This window comes from Gouania willdenowi, chromosome 16 (assembly GCF_900634775.1).
Source record: "Gouania willdenowi chromosome 16, fGouWil2.1, whole genome shotgun sequence".
Taxonomy (NCBI): Eukaryota; Metazoa; Chordata; class Actinopteri; order Blenniiformes; family Gobiesocidae; genus Gouania; species Gouania willdenowi.
This window is the reverse complement of record NC_041059.1, coordinates 36288568-36305169: the sequence shown is the minus strand read 5'-3', so window position 1 is coordinate 36305169 and position 16602 is coordinate 36288568. Positions and strand designations below refer to the sequence as shown.

Genomic DNA, 16602 nt, shown 5'->3' with positions numbered 1-16602 from the left:
TGTAGGTGGTTATCTGTGTCTGTGTGTGTATTCACAGTCAGCGCTCTCTCCTTATCAGCAGTCAGAAGCTTGCATGCTCAATCGCCTGATTTGTCAAGGGTGACTCCAAAAGATTCTGATAGGCACTCCACAAATCACCCAGTTGATCTAAAATATCGACCAGCCACAAAAAGTCATTACACACAATAATGGCGGGCAGGACCTTGAAGATGTGACTTAATTAGGTTTGAAATGGCTTTAAAAATGCCTTCAAATCTGCTCCCCTGGAGAGTAATGCACTCTTGGATTTTTCTCCCTGATTACAGGTATAGAGAGAGCAAAGCACACGGCTACTGACAATAGCTTCGCTGCTCCATCCTGTGCAGCGATAGCAGACATCCCAGCTACACCATGTGCTCTATATGCTGCTGTTTAGCATGCACATTTGCTTCAGCATATATTCTCTTCATAGGCCATAATGACTGAGGCAGCTAAAGAGCCTATAGTGCTGCTGGAGTGGCAAAACAGTTCTTCTCAGGCAAACGACATATTTTCATATTGACATTTCAAACTAAATTGAATATAAATATAAATTGTGTGTTACTTTCCTTTTCAATGCTTTTTTTTAAAAAAATGCTTAGAGTATCAAGGAAAATCAGCAAGGAAATGTAACACATTTAAAGCCTCAAGTTATTTCATTAGAATTCTTGAGTTGTAGAACTTTCAGTGGTTTACTTGAACTTTTATACATAAGGCTGACATTACAGTGTAATTATTATAACATGACATCTGTCATTAGCATGAATAAGGTGTCATGAAGGCTGTCATTAAGTCTTGTTCCTTCCCTACTATCCTAACCCTAACCTTTCCTCCCCTGGTCCTAAACCCAACCCCCGTCTCTACTTCTGTCATAAAACTACACAGAAGAAGAAGAAGAAGAAGAAGAAGAAGAAGAAGAAGAAGAAGAAGAAGAAGAAGAAGAAGAAGAAGAAGAAGAAGAAGAAGAAGAAGAAGAAGAAGAGGGTTTCCTCCAATCACAGCCCTCAGTGAGCACTGATTGACAGCCTCACTAAGGAGGTCTCATGCTGCGTGCATTCCTGCAGTGAATGTTTTTGACTCTGTGCTTCTATAAAGAACAGATTCTGCGCTAATCAGAGGGTTCATCAAGCTATGTGTATTCCTGTCTGTCTCTGTGCACAGACGTGTGTGTACGTCATATCACTATGTGTGAGAGGTGGTGGGAGAGCAGGGCTTTTTGCCCCTGAGTGGTGTCTGTAAGGCTGTGCGTGAGCTTCTCGTCTTGATTGTGTGTGCCTGTGGTTGTAGTGACAAAGTTCAGCTTATGAACTCACTGTGTGTGTGTGTGTGTGTGTGTGTGTGTGTACAGACACATCATTGTGTGTATTTTTCTGCGCAGAGCGCTGGACAGCCAGAGTGGGTGTGTCTTACTGTTACAGCAGTAACGCCCATAATCAAGGCATTTTTAGGTTTTATTTTGGCTTTTGGGGATATACGTATTAAGAGAATACTAAACAGAATTCAATGTTTATTTGATAGTAAAGACGTCCTGTTGCGTGTACCTCACCTCATGTTCCCTATCCTAACGTTAACCCTATTTAACCCCACTAGATCTCTCCACCTGACCCACAAAATGCCAACATAGCTCCAAAGGAGCCATAATTTAGCGAACACTTAATGAGAGCCTTCATGACGCCTTATTTATAAGATAATGACAGCGTAATGTCAGCTTTATGTATAAAACATTCAGTAAAGTTTTACTCTTTTAGTTTAATTTCTTCTTTGTAATGTTAATCTTTCTCTTTTCTCATAGAAAACCAAGATCTCTACATACGATAAGATGTGGGAGTTCATGAGCAGCCGCAGACACTCTGTGATGGTGAAGAATGTGGAGGAAGGAATCCACAGAGTGCTCACCTCGGATTACGCATTCCTCATGGAGTCAACGAGCATCGAGTTTGTCACACAACGCAACTGCAACCTCACGCAGATTGGAGGGCTGGTCGACTCCAAAGCCTACGGGGTCGGCACCCCAATGGGTACGTACGCTACCTTGTCTCTCTCTCTTACCCTCAAGTAGTTAATATATATTTCCACATCAGGCTTTTTTGCTCTTCAAAATATATTAAAACACACATCAGCTTCCTGTGGCCGGTCAGGTTTTCTGAGCTTACTGAATGAAACGCATTTACCTCGGAGGTCGAATTTGAGGACCTGGACCTTTCCGGGTTCCGAGTGCAATCAAACGCAGCATAAACCTGACATTCAATTATGTAGAAATCACAATGGAATATTGTTTTAAACCAGAAAATAAAATATCTTTAACATTTATTTTGACACCATAGTTATGACTAAATCAAGTTCAAACCAGACGCCTTCACATGATGTCATGTATCACTTAGGAAATCACTCCATTCGGTCCATCAGACATTCACGTGTTTGAGACAGATCATCAGTAGTCTGTGGAACTGTCCAATATTTGTCAGTTTATTAAAAAATCTCCCTTATTGAATTTGCTACTACTTTTGTTGTCAGACAAATCAGAATCAGAATCAGAAATGTTTTTAATGACCATGTACAGTTTTAAGGACAGTACAAGGAATTTGTCTTGGTAGTTGGTGTACAAAACAAACAACAAAAAAAATTAAAAAAAACCAAAAAAACAAAGAACAACCCAGCAACAATAATAATAATAATGATAAATTTAAAGGATGAGGGATAAATAAAGGATAGAAAGAGAATAAAGGATAAATATATATATATATATATATATATATACAGTGCAGCAGATAATGTCATCATGGAGGTGGTGATCGGGTGGGGGGGGGGGGGGGGGGGGGTTCAGTGGGTGACTTGGGGTGTGTTCATGTGGATGGTGGCAGAGGGAAAGAAGCTGTTTTTGTGTCTGGAGGTTCTGGTCCTGATGGACCGAAACCTCCTTCCAGAAGGGAGAGATTGAAACAGTTTATGACCGGGGTGGGAGGGGTCGGCCACAATCTTTCCTGCACGCCTCAAAATCCTGGAGGCGTACAGATCCTGGAGGGAGGGCAGATTGCAGCCGATGACCTTCTCTGCAGAGTGGATGATACGCTGCAGTCTGGCCTTGTCCTTGGCCGTAGCTGCAGCGTACCAGATGGTGATGGAGGAGCAGAGGATAGACTGGATGATGGAGCTGTAGAAGTTCACCATCATCTTTGTTGGCAGACTGAACTTCTTCAGCTGTCGCAGGAAGTACATCCTTTGCTGAGCTTTTTTGATAAGGGAGCTGATGTTCAGCTCCCACTTGAGGTCCTGAGTGATGATGGTCCCCAGGAAGCATAAGTACTCCACAGAGCTCACTGTAGAGTCTCCCAGGGTGAGGGGGGCGAGGGGGGCTGGGTTCTTCCTGAAGTCTGCTATCATCTCCACTGTCTTTAAAGCGTTGAGCTCCAGGTTGTTCTGGCTGCACCAGGACACCAGCCGGTCTGTCTCCCACCTGTAGTCAGACTCGTCTCCATCAGAGATGAGACCGATGATGGTCGTGTCGTCTGCAAACTTCAGGAGTTTGACCGACTGGTGAGAGGAGGTGCAGCTGTTGGTGTACAGGGAGAAGAGCAGAGGAGAAAGAACACAGCCCTGAGGAGATCCAGTGCTGATGGTCCGGGGAGCAGAGATGGATTTTCCCAGCTTCACGTGCTGCTTCCTGTCAGACAAGAAGTCTGTGATCCACTTACAGGTGGAGTCTGGCACGTTCAGCTGGGAAAGCTTGTCCTGAAGGAGAGCTGGGATTATAGTGTTGAAAGCAGAGCTGAAGTCCACAAACAGGATCCTGGCATAGGAGCCTGGGGAGTCCAGGTGCTGGAGGATGAAGTGGAGAGCCAGGTTTACAGCATCGTCTACAGACCTGTTGGATCTATAGGCAAACTGCAGGGGGTCCAGGTGGGGGTCGGTGATGTCCTTGATGTGGGAGAGCATGAGGCGTTCAAAGGACGTCATGACCACAGATGTCAGAGTGACGTGTCTGTAGTCATTAAGTCCTGTGATCCTCAGCTTTTTAGGGACAGGAACGATGGTGGAGGCCTTAAAACAGGCTGGTACGGTGCATGTCTCCAGTGAGCTGTTAAAAATGTCTGTGAACACTGGAGACAGCTGATCAGCACAGTGCTTTAAGGTGGAAGGAGAGACAGAGTGTGGTCCACAAGCCTTACGGGGGTTTTGTCTCCTGAAAAGTCTATTTACATTTCTCTCTTTGATGGAGAAAGGTGTCTCTGTGGGAGGGGGGGAAGATAGGGGAGAGAGCCTCTGTAAGCAGCTATGGTGAGACTGTAGCTTTGATGTGGGGGGTGAAGGTGTTGGAGTGAGGCTGGTCAGAGGTGTGAGGGGGGTTGGGGTCAGGTCTGTCCCATTGTCTGTCAAATCTACAATAGAAGTTATTCAGACTGTTGGCCAGGCAGAGGTCATTAGCAGCAGCAGGGGCTCTGGGCTTGTAGTTCGTAATTTGCCTGAGCCCTCTCCAGACAGAAGCCGAGTCATTCGCAGAGAACTGATGTTGTAGCTTCTCTGAGTACAAACGTTTGGCTTTTCTCACCTCCTTTCCAAACGTGTACTTCGACTCTCTGTACCTGGCTCTGTCTCCACTCCTGAAAGCGACCTCTTTGTCTGCCCTCAGCCCTCTGAGCGTAGCTGTGATCCAGGGTTTGTCATTGTTATAACTCACCCTGGTCTTTGATGGAATACAGCTGTCCTCACAGAAGGTGATGTAGGACGTCACAGCGTCTGTAAACTCATCCAGAGAACTGTTCGCAGACCTGAAAACATCCCAGTCAGTACAGTCCAAACACTCCTGGAGTTTCTCCACTGCTTCATTGTTTAGATTCCTTCACCACAGGTTTACAGAGCTTCAGCCTCTGTCTGTATGAAGGAATCAGGTGGACCATCAAATGGTCCGATAGGCCCAGTGCAGCACGGGAAACGGCGTGATAAGCACTGCTTATTGTGGTGTAACAGTGATCCAGTGTCTTCTCCTCTCTGGTCGGACATTTAATTAATTGTCTATATTTGGGGAGCTGGTGTGAGAGGTTACCTTTATTAAAGTCACCAAGCACAATGATAAAAGAGTCCGGGTAGGTCCGCTCCATGCACAGGATCTGGTCGGCGAGTGTGCGCTGTGCCTCGCGCACATCAGCTGACGGTGGGATGTACACACCAACCAGGATGAATGAAGCGAACTCACGGGGAGAGTAGAAGGGTTTGCTGTTGATAATAAAGGATTCCAGGTGAGGAGAGCAGTGCTGGAGGATCACTGTCACGTCGTTACACCAGTCGTACACCATGTGAACAGGTGTTACACCGTTACACCTGTTCACATAAAAGCAGATTCCTCCCCCTTTCCTCTTCCCGGTGAGCTCCGTGTCTCGGTCCGCTCTGTGAAGTTGGAAGCCGGCCAACTGCAGCGCAGAGTCCGGTACCGCTCCACACATCCACGTTTCCGTGAAGCACAGAACAGAAGATGAGGAGAAGTCTCTGTTTCTACCCAACAGCAGCTGGAGTTCGTCCACTTTGTTACACAGTGAGCGCACGTTAGAGAGGAATATCCCCGGTAACGGTGTGCGTCGGCCGGGCAGGCGGAGGCGCACAAGCGCACCAGCTCTTTTTCCTCTCCTCTGGCGCTTCACTGCGTGAGCAAAGGTGAGCGCACCTTTGAGTAAAATGTCCAGTAAATTCACAGAGGAAGCGATGAAAGTGGGAATTAAATCTTTGGGGATTGTTGCCCTGACGTTCAAGAGCTCTTCTCTTGAATAAGAGCAGCCAGTTGCGGATTTTACGACAAAAACAAGACAAAAAAGTGCGCACCAACACACCACAGCAACACACCACAGCAGCCATCCACGGAACCATCTTCTACAAGTCACTTTCACTCTTCACTTGGTCTCTGGCTTAGTGGTTAGCATGTCTGCCTCATATCAATAAGGTCCTGGGTTCAAACATGGGGTGGACACGGGTCCTTTCTGTGTGGAGTTTGCATGTTCTCCCAGTGCTGCATGGGTTCCCTCCAGGTACTCCCACAATCCAAAAACATCACAGTTAAATTGTAGCCTCTAAAATGTCCGTAGGAGTAACCACTTACCAATGTAAGTGGTTGACTGTCTGTGTGTTGCCCTGCGAACCACTGGTGCCATGTCCAGGGTGTACCCCCACCTAACACCCAATGAGAGCTGGAGATAGGCACCAGCAGACCCCCGTCACCCTGAAAGAAGGAGCAAGCGGGTCAGAAAATGGATCTATGTATGATGCTAATTAGGGATGTAACGATTAATCGTAAGGCAGTTAAAAATCGATTCATAGATATCACGGTTGATATCGATTTTATCGCAGTACTTTTTTTAACCAGCAGAGGGCGCTATCCACAAGTGTAGGCGGCGGGCGGAGTCTGCTAATACTTTCTTTCTGGCCGCCTTCTACTCTTAAATATGTTAATAAATGATTCATTACCCCTTTAGCACCGAAAGAAAATCTGTAATATTACTTGAATATCTGTAAAAGTCACGTTTTTCTATTAGCTCTGTCTGCTAGCATAGCTTCTCTTCTTCACTGCAAGATATCTGCATGGCAACCGACCACTGGGTTACCAGCGCCCTCTGCTGGTCCAAACAAATATGACGTAAATCATTGCAATCACGGTTTTTTTTTAAAGTCCAATTGTTAAGGCACAAAATACATTTTCAGTTGCACTTTTAAAAAGAAAAAGAACTATTATGCAGTTTTGCATTGTTTATTATAGAACCAGAATTTAAATTAATAGGCTTCATTTTCATTTGTATTATTCCTTTATTTATTTCATTCAAGATTTATTTTTAGTTAAATTGCATTGTTTTGAATAGTTTATCAAGGAATTCTTTTGACAATGAAAAATAAAAATAAAATAGTACAGTATTTTCTAGGTTTTTTCCCAAAAAAAAAATGTTGTCTACAGTCCCATTTTGTAAAATAAATCGTGAGAGAATCGTATTGTGAACCCAGTATCATGAATCGAATCGTATCGGGAGTTGAGTGAATCGTTACATCCCTAATGCTAATCCATTGTTTCATTGAGTCATAAATAAGACGAGCACGCGACAGCTCGTCCGATAGATGTGATAAGAGTCGAGTTTGGCTCCTGAAAAGAACGCATCACTACTCAAGTACAATCCTCGGCCCTAAAACCTAACCTGGATGGAAATTGGGTACGTAGTCCAGACAATAAAAAATAAACAAAGGTTCTTTGTTCCAGATGTAGTGTCACATGATAAAGGAGGTTTCGGATGTGCTTTTATTCACTGAACGTATAATGACTGAGCTCATAAAGAGCTGTTCTCATAAGTATGGATATCCTTTGTGAGCCAAGTTTTTGGAATTCAACACCAGGATTAATGGCTTGACCCACTTTACTTGAAGTTTTCTACATAAGGCTGACATTACGCTGACATTAGCATGCAACAGGTGTGATGAAGGCTATCATTAAGTGTTGTTCACTAAATAATGACACCTTTTGCTAAATTACGACACCTTTGGAGCTATGTTGGCATTTGTCTTTATATACACACATAGCTCGATGAACCCTCTGATTAGACCAGAATCAGCTCTTTATAGAAGCACAGAGTCAAAAACATCACCCTAACGTAACACGGCTTCGCACGGAGCAAACTGCTTTGCTGCTCAGTGGGCACTGGGCTGTGATTGGAGGATTGGAGTCACAATCAACTGCACTACTTAATACCCAAATACATATGTATTCAGCTGAAAAAAGTGGGTTTGGGGTTTAGTGACTCTTTAAGAAAGAAGAGACCAAATCCTGCACAATTGGATCTTAATATATTTTCGACAAAGGCATCTGTTTAAATTAAAAGATTTGTCCAAATGTACAATTGTTTTTTTTTTCTTTCTAAATCTTACTTTTAATCTGATTGGTCGGCCATGACGTGATGCATTTGATTGACGTGCGATCATTTCATTTTTAGTAGTTTCACAATGTCCGTTGATCATTTTAAAACAAAAAAATAATAATTTTGTAATATACTCAAAAAAGTACAAGTACCCATAAAAGCAACTCAGTTACAGTAACGCGAGTATTTCTGCAAAACAAAAATTTAAAAACCACTAAAAGCTGGCTAATTTATTGCTGCTCTATTGTTGAACGCTGGTAAAGAACAGGTAGAAATGGCTCTTAACCAATAGATGAGACTCTCTTCTTTAGGTTTCTGTTTGTCTGCCTAGAGAAGTCTCTATTTTAATAACAGGGACTTAAGTGACTAACTGTGTAACTGCATCAGAGGCTGTTTGCAGCGCTGTGAACACAAACCGAGCTAAATCAAGACAATAAAATGATCAGATGTTCTCCAATAATTCAGCAGACCCGGGTTGGGGTCAGTTACAATTGTAATTGGGTAATTAATAGTTAATTACAATTATGGCATAATTATGATTGTAATTGTAATTGCAATAAAAATTCTATATAAATTGTCAATTATAATTTAACACAAAACTGTGGAGCCATGTTACAGTTCAATGTACAGTTCTACACATGTATTTAGCAATTATTAAAATACAGTATGTTTCGTATCAAGCGTTCCCATGTTTACCCATTTAAAAAAAAAGATCAAGGGGTATAGAGACACAAAAAAGGCTCCACACCAAAAATAATAATATTATTTCTTTTCATATTTAATCAATATTTTTGTGTATTTGTGCAACATTTCAGTAGTGGATACAATGCTTTCAATGTGTTGCAATGTTTATTTGATAGACTTGATTTTATGATGGCAGTGCGTAATGCCTGCAATCATCAGCGTTTGCCTTGAAAATGCTGCTGATGTTGGGGGGGAAAGATGATATTCAGTCACTCTATTCTCAGGATGAATGAGGCCGACGTCCTCTGGGACTGTGAGTGTTGGCAAGGTCGTCTGCTTGTTTGTGTATGCTCTGCTGGTCAGCCACACAAGGTAATTTGAGGGCCTGTTTAGCAGTGTGTGAAAACAGTGGACGGAGGCTTTGTTTGCTCAGGGCGATTGCTTTCTCTCAATAATGTGTGTGTGTGTGTTAGCTTTGTGACTTCATTCTTGATTCTCAGAGGGAATGTATATTGAATATTTCTTTGGTAGATGTTAATGTAAAAGTGGTTAAAGGTGCTTTTACTGAAATAAAACTAAGGGGGAAGTTGGCAGCTTGCTTTTTACAATAATTGTCCTCACAGAGGGAAGGAACAATGGTTGCATCGTTATCTCCTCGATGAGCCAAAGATATGCAGTGGAAACCATTTTACCCATTCTACCATGTGCAGCCTGTCTCCCCATAAAGTTCTTGACCCTGAGGTGTTTCTGTGCATTAGTCCCTGGTTTCTAATCCTGCATTAACAGCTCCATCTCTCTGCTGTAGCTCATTGCTATGATGAGTTTACTCCACAATACCTCAGCCTGCAAACTGGGTAGACTCAGTCATTGGTGGAGGTAATAATAATACTTAGAATTACAGGGGCAACAAGGTTTAGTGTAGCTGCATCTGTGCCTGTGCAGTTAGACTAGATATAAAAGACAAATGAATGAATCAGCCAATGTAATATAGGACAAAATCAACTCACTATGTATGGTTAAAAGGGATCAGAAATTGGTTCACGGCTCAACTAGTCTGATACACATGGAGGGACTATCCTTCTATCCTATTCTGTTTGTCCTTCTGTCCACTAACCACAACCAGTCGAAGCAGATGGCTGCCACCTCTGAACCTGGTTCTAACAGAGATTTCGTCCTAGAAAAAAGAGGCAGTTTTTTCTTCACACTGTTGCTAAATGCTTGTTCGTGTGGATCTTGATGGGTTCTTTCTTTCTTACTATGGAATTTTGTTGAGCGCTTTCGGATGACTTTGTTGCAATTAATAAATAAATAAAGTTGAATTGAAAAAAAATTGAATTTACTGTTGTTGCGCTGTTCCCTCCTGGTCTCTCAGCCTGCCCTTCCTCCCTCTCACTTAACACACCTGATTCACATCAGTAATAAGGTGGAGAGGGAGGAGGAGCTGTACAAATGGCTGAGAGGACCAAGAGAGAAGAAGCACAACATTCCACCCGTAGCAGATGTGGGGAGAGATTTTCAGCTCCCCACTCGACTTTTTAAGTTTGTTATTTTATTTTGGGCTGGAGATTTCTGGTAGTCCTGTTTATGTCTTCATGTAGATTTAGTAATTTGTAGTTTAAAGGGTGGATGCTGGGTGTGATGGCCCTGTATAGGGTTGGCCCAGTGTCCTCCCTACTTTTGTTTAGTTTGGCCAGGATTTCCAGTCCATTTTGTTTCATTCTGTTGCTTTATTTACAAAAAATTACGTCTTTTAAACCTTTATTTCTGTTGTGGTGTTTTTGATGTTGCGGCCCCTCAAGCATTCTGATTACATCCTAGAGGAGGCTTGTCCATAACACCGGCCAAGCCCCCAATTTATGTTACGGCACCTCCAGGATGTTGGCTAAGTCTTGAGGGGCTGTGCCATTAATGATGTCATAACAGAAATAAAATTTTCGAAGTATTTATTAACAAAAAGTGATTGAAAGTAGCAACAGAATGAAACATAAGGGACTGGAAATCCTGGCCAAACTAAACAAAAGTAGGGAGGACACTTGTCCAACCCTATATAGGGCCATTGCACATGTCTGCTGCTGGTCGAATGTTGTGCCTCTCTTCCTTCTGGTCCTCTCAGCCCTTTCCACCTGATTACTGATGTGAATCAGGTGCGTTAGGTGAGAGGGAGGAAGGGCAGACTGAGAGGCCAGGAGGCACCAGCTGTAACAACTGTATTTGGAGCCAGTGCAGTGAGATGCCTGATTGAAATGACCAGGATCGTCATCAGGCTTCTGCATGGCTTGATGATGAGTTCATCATTTGAATCAGGTGTGTTGAAAGAGGGAAACATCTAAAACATGCTGGATAGTGGCCCTTGAGGACCAGGATTGGGGACCCCTGCCTTATATTATCAGCAGTTCAACTACAGAGCACATCTTTTACCAGCTTAACTGTCCTAGAGGCAGTAAAAAGCGGGCTGGGATGGATCAGGAAGACTGTGTGATTTTAATGAACGAGGCTGCTTTCACACCGGTTTAGTCTCGGACTCAGTTCGAATGGGTGGGGGGCAGGTGATAAATTTATCACCTTGATTTGCGTTCAGAGCACAACTTCTGATCTGCTCCAAACAGCCTCTGGTGCAGTTACATCAGATAACCACTGGAGGGGCCGTTCCTGGAGTAGAGACTTCTCTAGACAGAGAAACAAAAACTTGAAGAAGAGGCTCAAATCTATGAGAGCTCAGGAACTTATTCTCCATTTGTTCTTTCACAACATTCAACAATGGAGCCGCAACAAGTTGTCCTGCTCTCCAGTAGGCCCGAGAACTATAAGTTATTTTTACTGCCATGTGCACGTTTTTCACTGCCATGCGCCACTTTTTTGTGAAGTCCCAGAATGCCCCACATTGTCCGACATTGTCCCACATTATCCTAGAGTATCCTACATTGTCTTAGAGTGTCCTGAAGTGTCCTACATTGTCCCACAGTGTCCCAGAGTGTCCCACCTTATCATGCATTGTCCCACTTACTGTCCTATTAACCAATAAAGAGTTAATCCACCCCAATGCTCCCAAAAAGACAAATATGTGCCGGGATTAATGCTGCACCTGACCATGGACAGGGAATTGGAACTCCAGAATGTCTGGCCGCAATCTGGATATCTGGCCACCTTACTTCAGAATTGCTTTTGGTGGCTTTAAAGCCCCATTTTTGGTTGAGAGCGGTTGTGTTCATTCTTCATTGCTCAAAGCTTCAATTGGAAACTTTCCAAGACTGACAATCGCTCAAGAATTTGTCTGTCTGTTCCACTTTTTTTGTGTGTTCACACCGACCAAACGTGGCGGACTATCTAAGCAAACGTTTATCCAGCTAACTCTAGCCCAGGATGCCACCTAGCACAGAATAAATAAAAGATCATTAGTTAAACATAGCCATCCCTCTGAAGTCTTTGAACATTAGAATCACCATTAGTTCTGCTGCATTGTTCATGAACATGGATCAGTAAACCTTAACGCCTGACAAAAACGTCTAAAGACATTTTTGGGTTTAGTAACTTTGACTGCCAAAGACGTCTAAAGATGTTAATTGTGTTTTGCGGCTGGGGTTGCTTGGAGACAGTGTGACAAAGTTCTCCTGTGAATATCTAACTTGTACCATGGTGGTGTGACCAACTGGTGACATGTAGGTGGCAGCAGCGAATCTTTGGATGAGAGATCACCCGTGATGGGCAGAGCTCAGAGGGAGAGGAAAGGGGTTTACGAGACAGAAAATGGCGCTACTAGAGTTGATGCTGAAGTTCCCAGCAGCGCACACTCAACCAGAGCATGTGTGGAACTAAGTAGACTATTGAGAGTGTCGTGATGGTGAGGGAAAATGATTAAAAAACAGGGCAAGCGGTGACACTCAGCATGTCTGGGAGAAGGAGGAAGTTGCGTGTGTGGAGAATGACGGGGGAGAGACTTGGAGGAATGCCAAAATTAAGTAAGAAAACCATTCCACTCTGACCTAGATAGCAAAATAATAATAATGTTGCCATCAGAAGCCCGGTCTCAGTGTGGTTTTTGTAGTTTTATAGAAGGAAACCAATGATAAGGTGTCACTAAAGCAAAAAAAAAAAAAAGAATTGCTTCAGTCACTGATGGGTTTTTTCAGAAAAAGCCATTTTTCTCAGCATTTTGTCACAAACTGGCGGTTTGTGTGAAACTTGCTTCTATTCAACTGCTGATTAAAGAAGAACGAAACAAGCTAGAAACTAAATTATTTTTTCTGATGAAACTAGAGAGTCTAATCTTTCAGAATCTTTCAGATTGTCGTAGTACAAAATAGTTTGTGGGTCTGTAGAAATCAGTGAAAATCATCTAAAATGACTGGCAATATGGGGTTGGCTGCTCTGAAAATGGCTGGCAGTGAATGAGCTAATTTTGGTTGTTTTTTGCACTTAAACCATATGATAAGCCATAGCTTAAACCTAAAGGAGTTATTTAATGCACAATTTCTAATGTTAGCTTTGTTTCCTGTAATGGTGGGCACGCCTCTGCGCTCATGCACAAATACAAACCACGGGTTCAAAGCATTAGCCCTGCCTTTACGTTAAAACAACAAAATCAGTGATAAAACTGATGTGTGTAAAATCCAACCTCAAACTGATGATAAGGAAAAGGTAAAAGAGCAGAAGAGATTTGCTATTTGCTTTCAAATATATAGACATAAAATAAAAATGCAAAAGTGGATAAAGAAAAAGGAAAGAGAGAAGCTTTTTATCTAAAAACTATTTATGAAACTGAAAAACTTTGCATGTATTGAAGCAGCAGGAGTATTCTGATGGCATCCAGAGAGCAGATATTGCATTCTGTGCCCTCCATGATCTCAAAGTGTGAAGTTTAGATTACTTTTTCTCCTTTTCTCTCTTCAGCATATTTTTCAAATACCGACACAACAATAAGGAATGCTGTGTTGTGGAGAGAGATGTGCTTTAACAAGTCAAGGACACACGCCTCGTGTTGTCCGTTTGCAGTGTTATTCAGGCTTTTCTCTACGTGTGTATCTTCAGTTGTCCTTCCGGTGCCAACATGCAGGTTTCATCTGCCTGATTTATGCATCTGCTACCTCCTTATCATTCAAAACTAGTCCCAGGGTTGGGCTTTCACAGGCTTCCACATTCATAGTTTGTCTGCTTGTCTTTCTTCTTAATAACAGTCACTAATAATTGGGTATTCATAGAAAGCAAATAATGAAAGAGTGGCGAGGGCTAAGATATCCCATATTAGATCTGAAAGAAAGCAAAAACAAGAGCATTCTTACGAGTATTAAAATCCTTATGGTGCCCGACATTTACTGAAAAAAAAAAGCAAATCTGTGTACCCTTGGTTCTTTGGTTATTTCGTTTTAAATTGAAATCGAAATAACCAATAATCAGCGTGGTTATTTTGTTTCTGTTGACAGAGAACTCACAAGATTTGGGTTAATACACACGAGGCATTTGTGTGTTCTTATTCAGTGCAAAGATTTGACACTTTAAACAGTCTTTGATGACGTGTTTGGAGCTTCTGTGGATTTGAACCCTGAGATGATCGCAGATAAATAAACTGCTGACCATCACACTTTCACACAGTTTTACATCTGTCATCGTGAAATAGAAATTCTATATTTTCACTCTCTACACTTTACAAACTTTATTTTCAAAATATTTGTATTGATTGTATTTACATGTTTAAAATGCATGTCAATCTAACTCAGTTTTAAAGTGTTAGTGCTTTCATATTATTATTGTATTTTAATATTATACAAATATTTAATAATAGTTTAAATTTTAAACATTTTTAACCCCTCCCGTACGTGGTAGAAGTAGCTTGTGAGTCGGAAAGGGTCAGGTACCCCTGCCTCAAAGAATTTACAATGTGAGAGAGGCCTTCGCTCTTTAACAAACTTGTGTAAAATGGTAAAGACAACATGACAAAGAAAATTTTACAAAATATTTTTTAATCGTTCTTTGTTGTCATTTATGTATTTATACTGTTACTGTAAAAATAATACAATAAAACCCTTTACTTTGATAGAAGAGCACATAATATTCCTATGCCATTAATTAGTAGTCGTGTATTGAAGAGATTTGAACACATGTTGAGAGATGAGATAGTTTAGATAAGATTGTTAAAAAAAACACACAAAAACTACAGATCCTTCATTTCTATTGAACAACTTGTATCATAAGGTCACTGTTTTTAGAGCACATTGCTGTTACACTTACATGTTTTGATAGCAGGAAAAGCCAAAGTAACCTGTATAAAGCCACAATAGCACAGAGAGAACATGCAAACTCCATCAGGTAAAATAGTTCAGTGTCTTTCTGGATGGTTTATGGATGGATTAATAGATGGATGATGATTGATGTCTCCAGTGGCAGCTGGCCAATAGAGGGCGCTGGGGCGTCGCCCCACCACTTACCACGTTTGTTTGAGTGAGACATAAAAATGAATAATGAATGAATTACAAATACTACGAAACAAATGTATATCTGTATTTAGTTAATCAGAATAAATATTATGTAGATAATAATGATGATGTGTGAAGTTGTTTCACTCATCTGTGTCTGATTGGTGACATGTTTTCTCCTTGGGGCACAAAAATCTTTACCGTCCACTCTCATGAAAAGTTGTGCATTCACATAACGCCTCTTCAACACAAGTCAATGGAGAGTCTCTGGGCGCAGTCTACCTGCGCCCAGAGACTCTCTGCGGCTGTGCAGAGTTGAATGCAGCTGGTTAATTTACTCAACACCCTCCTCCCGCCATGGGAGGGGCTGACGTCACAGTGGTTCGTCATAAAGTAGCTTTGACTGGTTAAGCCGTGGGACGTTAAGGAGAAGCAAAATGAAGAAAGAGAAATTAAATAATTCCGCTTTCCCTGCCTACCTGCTGACTCAGCATGGATAAAGACAGGTAGGACCTATTTAAAGCACTTTACAGAGAAGGCAAAGAAACATGAACAAACTAGGAACAAACTACATTTGATGATTTCAAATCTTGAATATGTCCATATTTTGTAAACTAGGTCTTAAATTATATATTGTCAGGTCTTAAATTATGTATATTTATTTACCACTTCATTTTTCACCCCCGTTTTTATTGAATTACTTGTTAAACTAACTAAAACTGGAGAAAAAAAGGGAAAATCTGAAAAACAAAATTAAAAAACAAAACAAATAAAATTTCAGGAAGTATAATAACCCTGACACACATTCACTCACGCTATTGTGAATACCAGAGTTTCTCAAGAGTACGCAATGGCACTACAGAGGGTACTAAAGAGAGAGAGAGAAGGAAAATTAACAAATGAAAGCATTAAAAATATGGGGTTTTATAAAGTTTATTTCTTTAGTTGAAAATGTTAATATTACTAAATATTACCAGTAATTCACAAAATGACAATAAAAAAACCAAATAAGAGAAAAATATAGTGAATAATAAAAAGAACAGACAACCAACAACAAAATGCTTACTATTACCAGCAACACACAAAACGACAACAAAGACACATTGCTACCAATTGCACAAACATAACAGAGAAATATTCAAAATGACATAAGAAACAGAGATGGAATAATTTAAATAATACCAACCACACACAAAAACAAAATACACAAAATGAAACCAGAAACACACACACTGACACAGAAAAACCAACAAAATGATGATAGAAATGATACTGATTAGAACATTATCTGAAAAAACAAGAATCATTCTCCTGGTCCCACATCAGGAGGGAAATTACCATAAATGATAAAAACTATAGAAAGAAATCTATTATATATATATATATATATATATATATATATATATATATATATATATATATATGCTGTTTCTTTCCACTTATTTACAAAATGAGATTCTGTAAAATGTGTGTTATCACTCATTCATTCCATCATTATCATCTATAGTTGTTTTTTCATAGTATTCTGATGTGGTAGTTGGACATAAGGGGGTACATGGATTCAGAAATGAGAGAAAGGGGGTACTTGAGCCAAAAACATTTGAGAACCACTG

The 16602-nt window shown here is 41.2% G+C and overlaps 1 protein-coding gene across 2 annotated transcripts in view; it reads left to right on the top strand.

The window, feature by feature from the left end:
- The window catches only part of grik2 (glutamate receptor, ionotropic, kainate 2), a 376713-nt gene that overhangs the window by 324216 nt on the left and 35895 nt on the right, over window positions 1-16602 (top strand). For both annotated transcript variants that reach the window (XM_028469698.1, XM_028469697.1), the window contains exon 15: window positions 1811-2036. In XM_028469698.1, the coding sequence (XP_028325499.1) occupies window positions 1811-2036 (226 nt within the window). The remainder of the gene's footprint in view (window positions 1-1810; window positions 2037-16602) is intronic.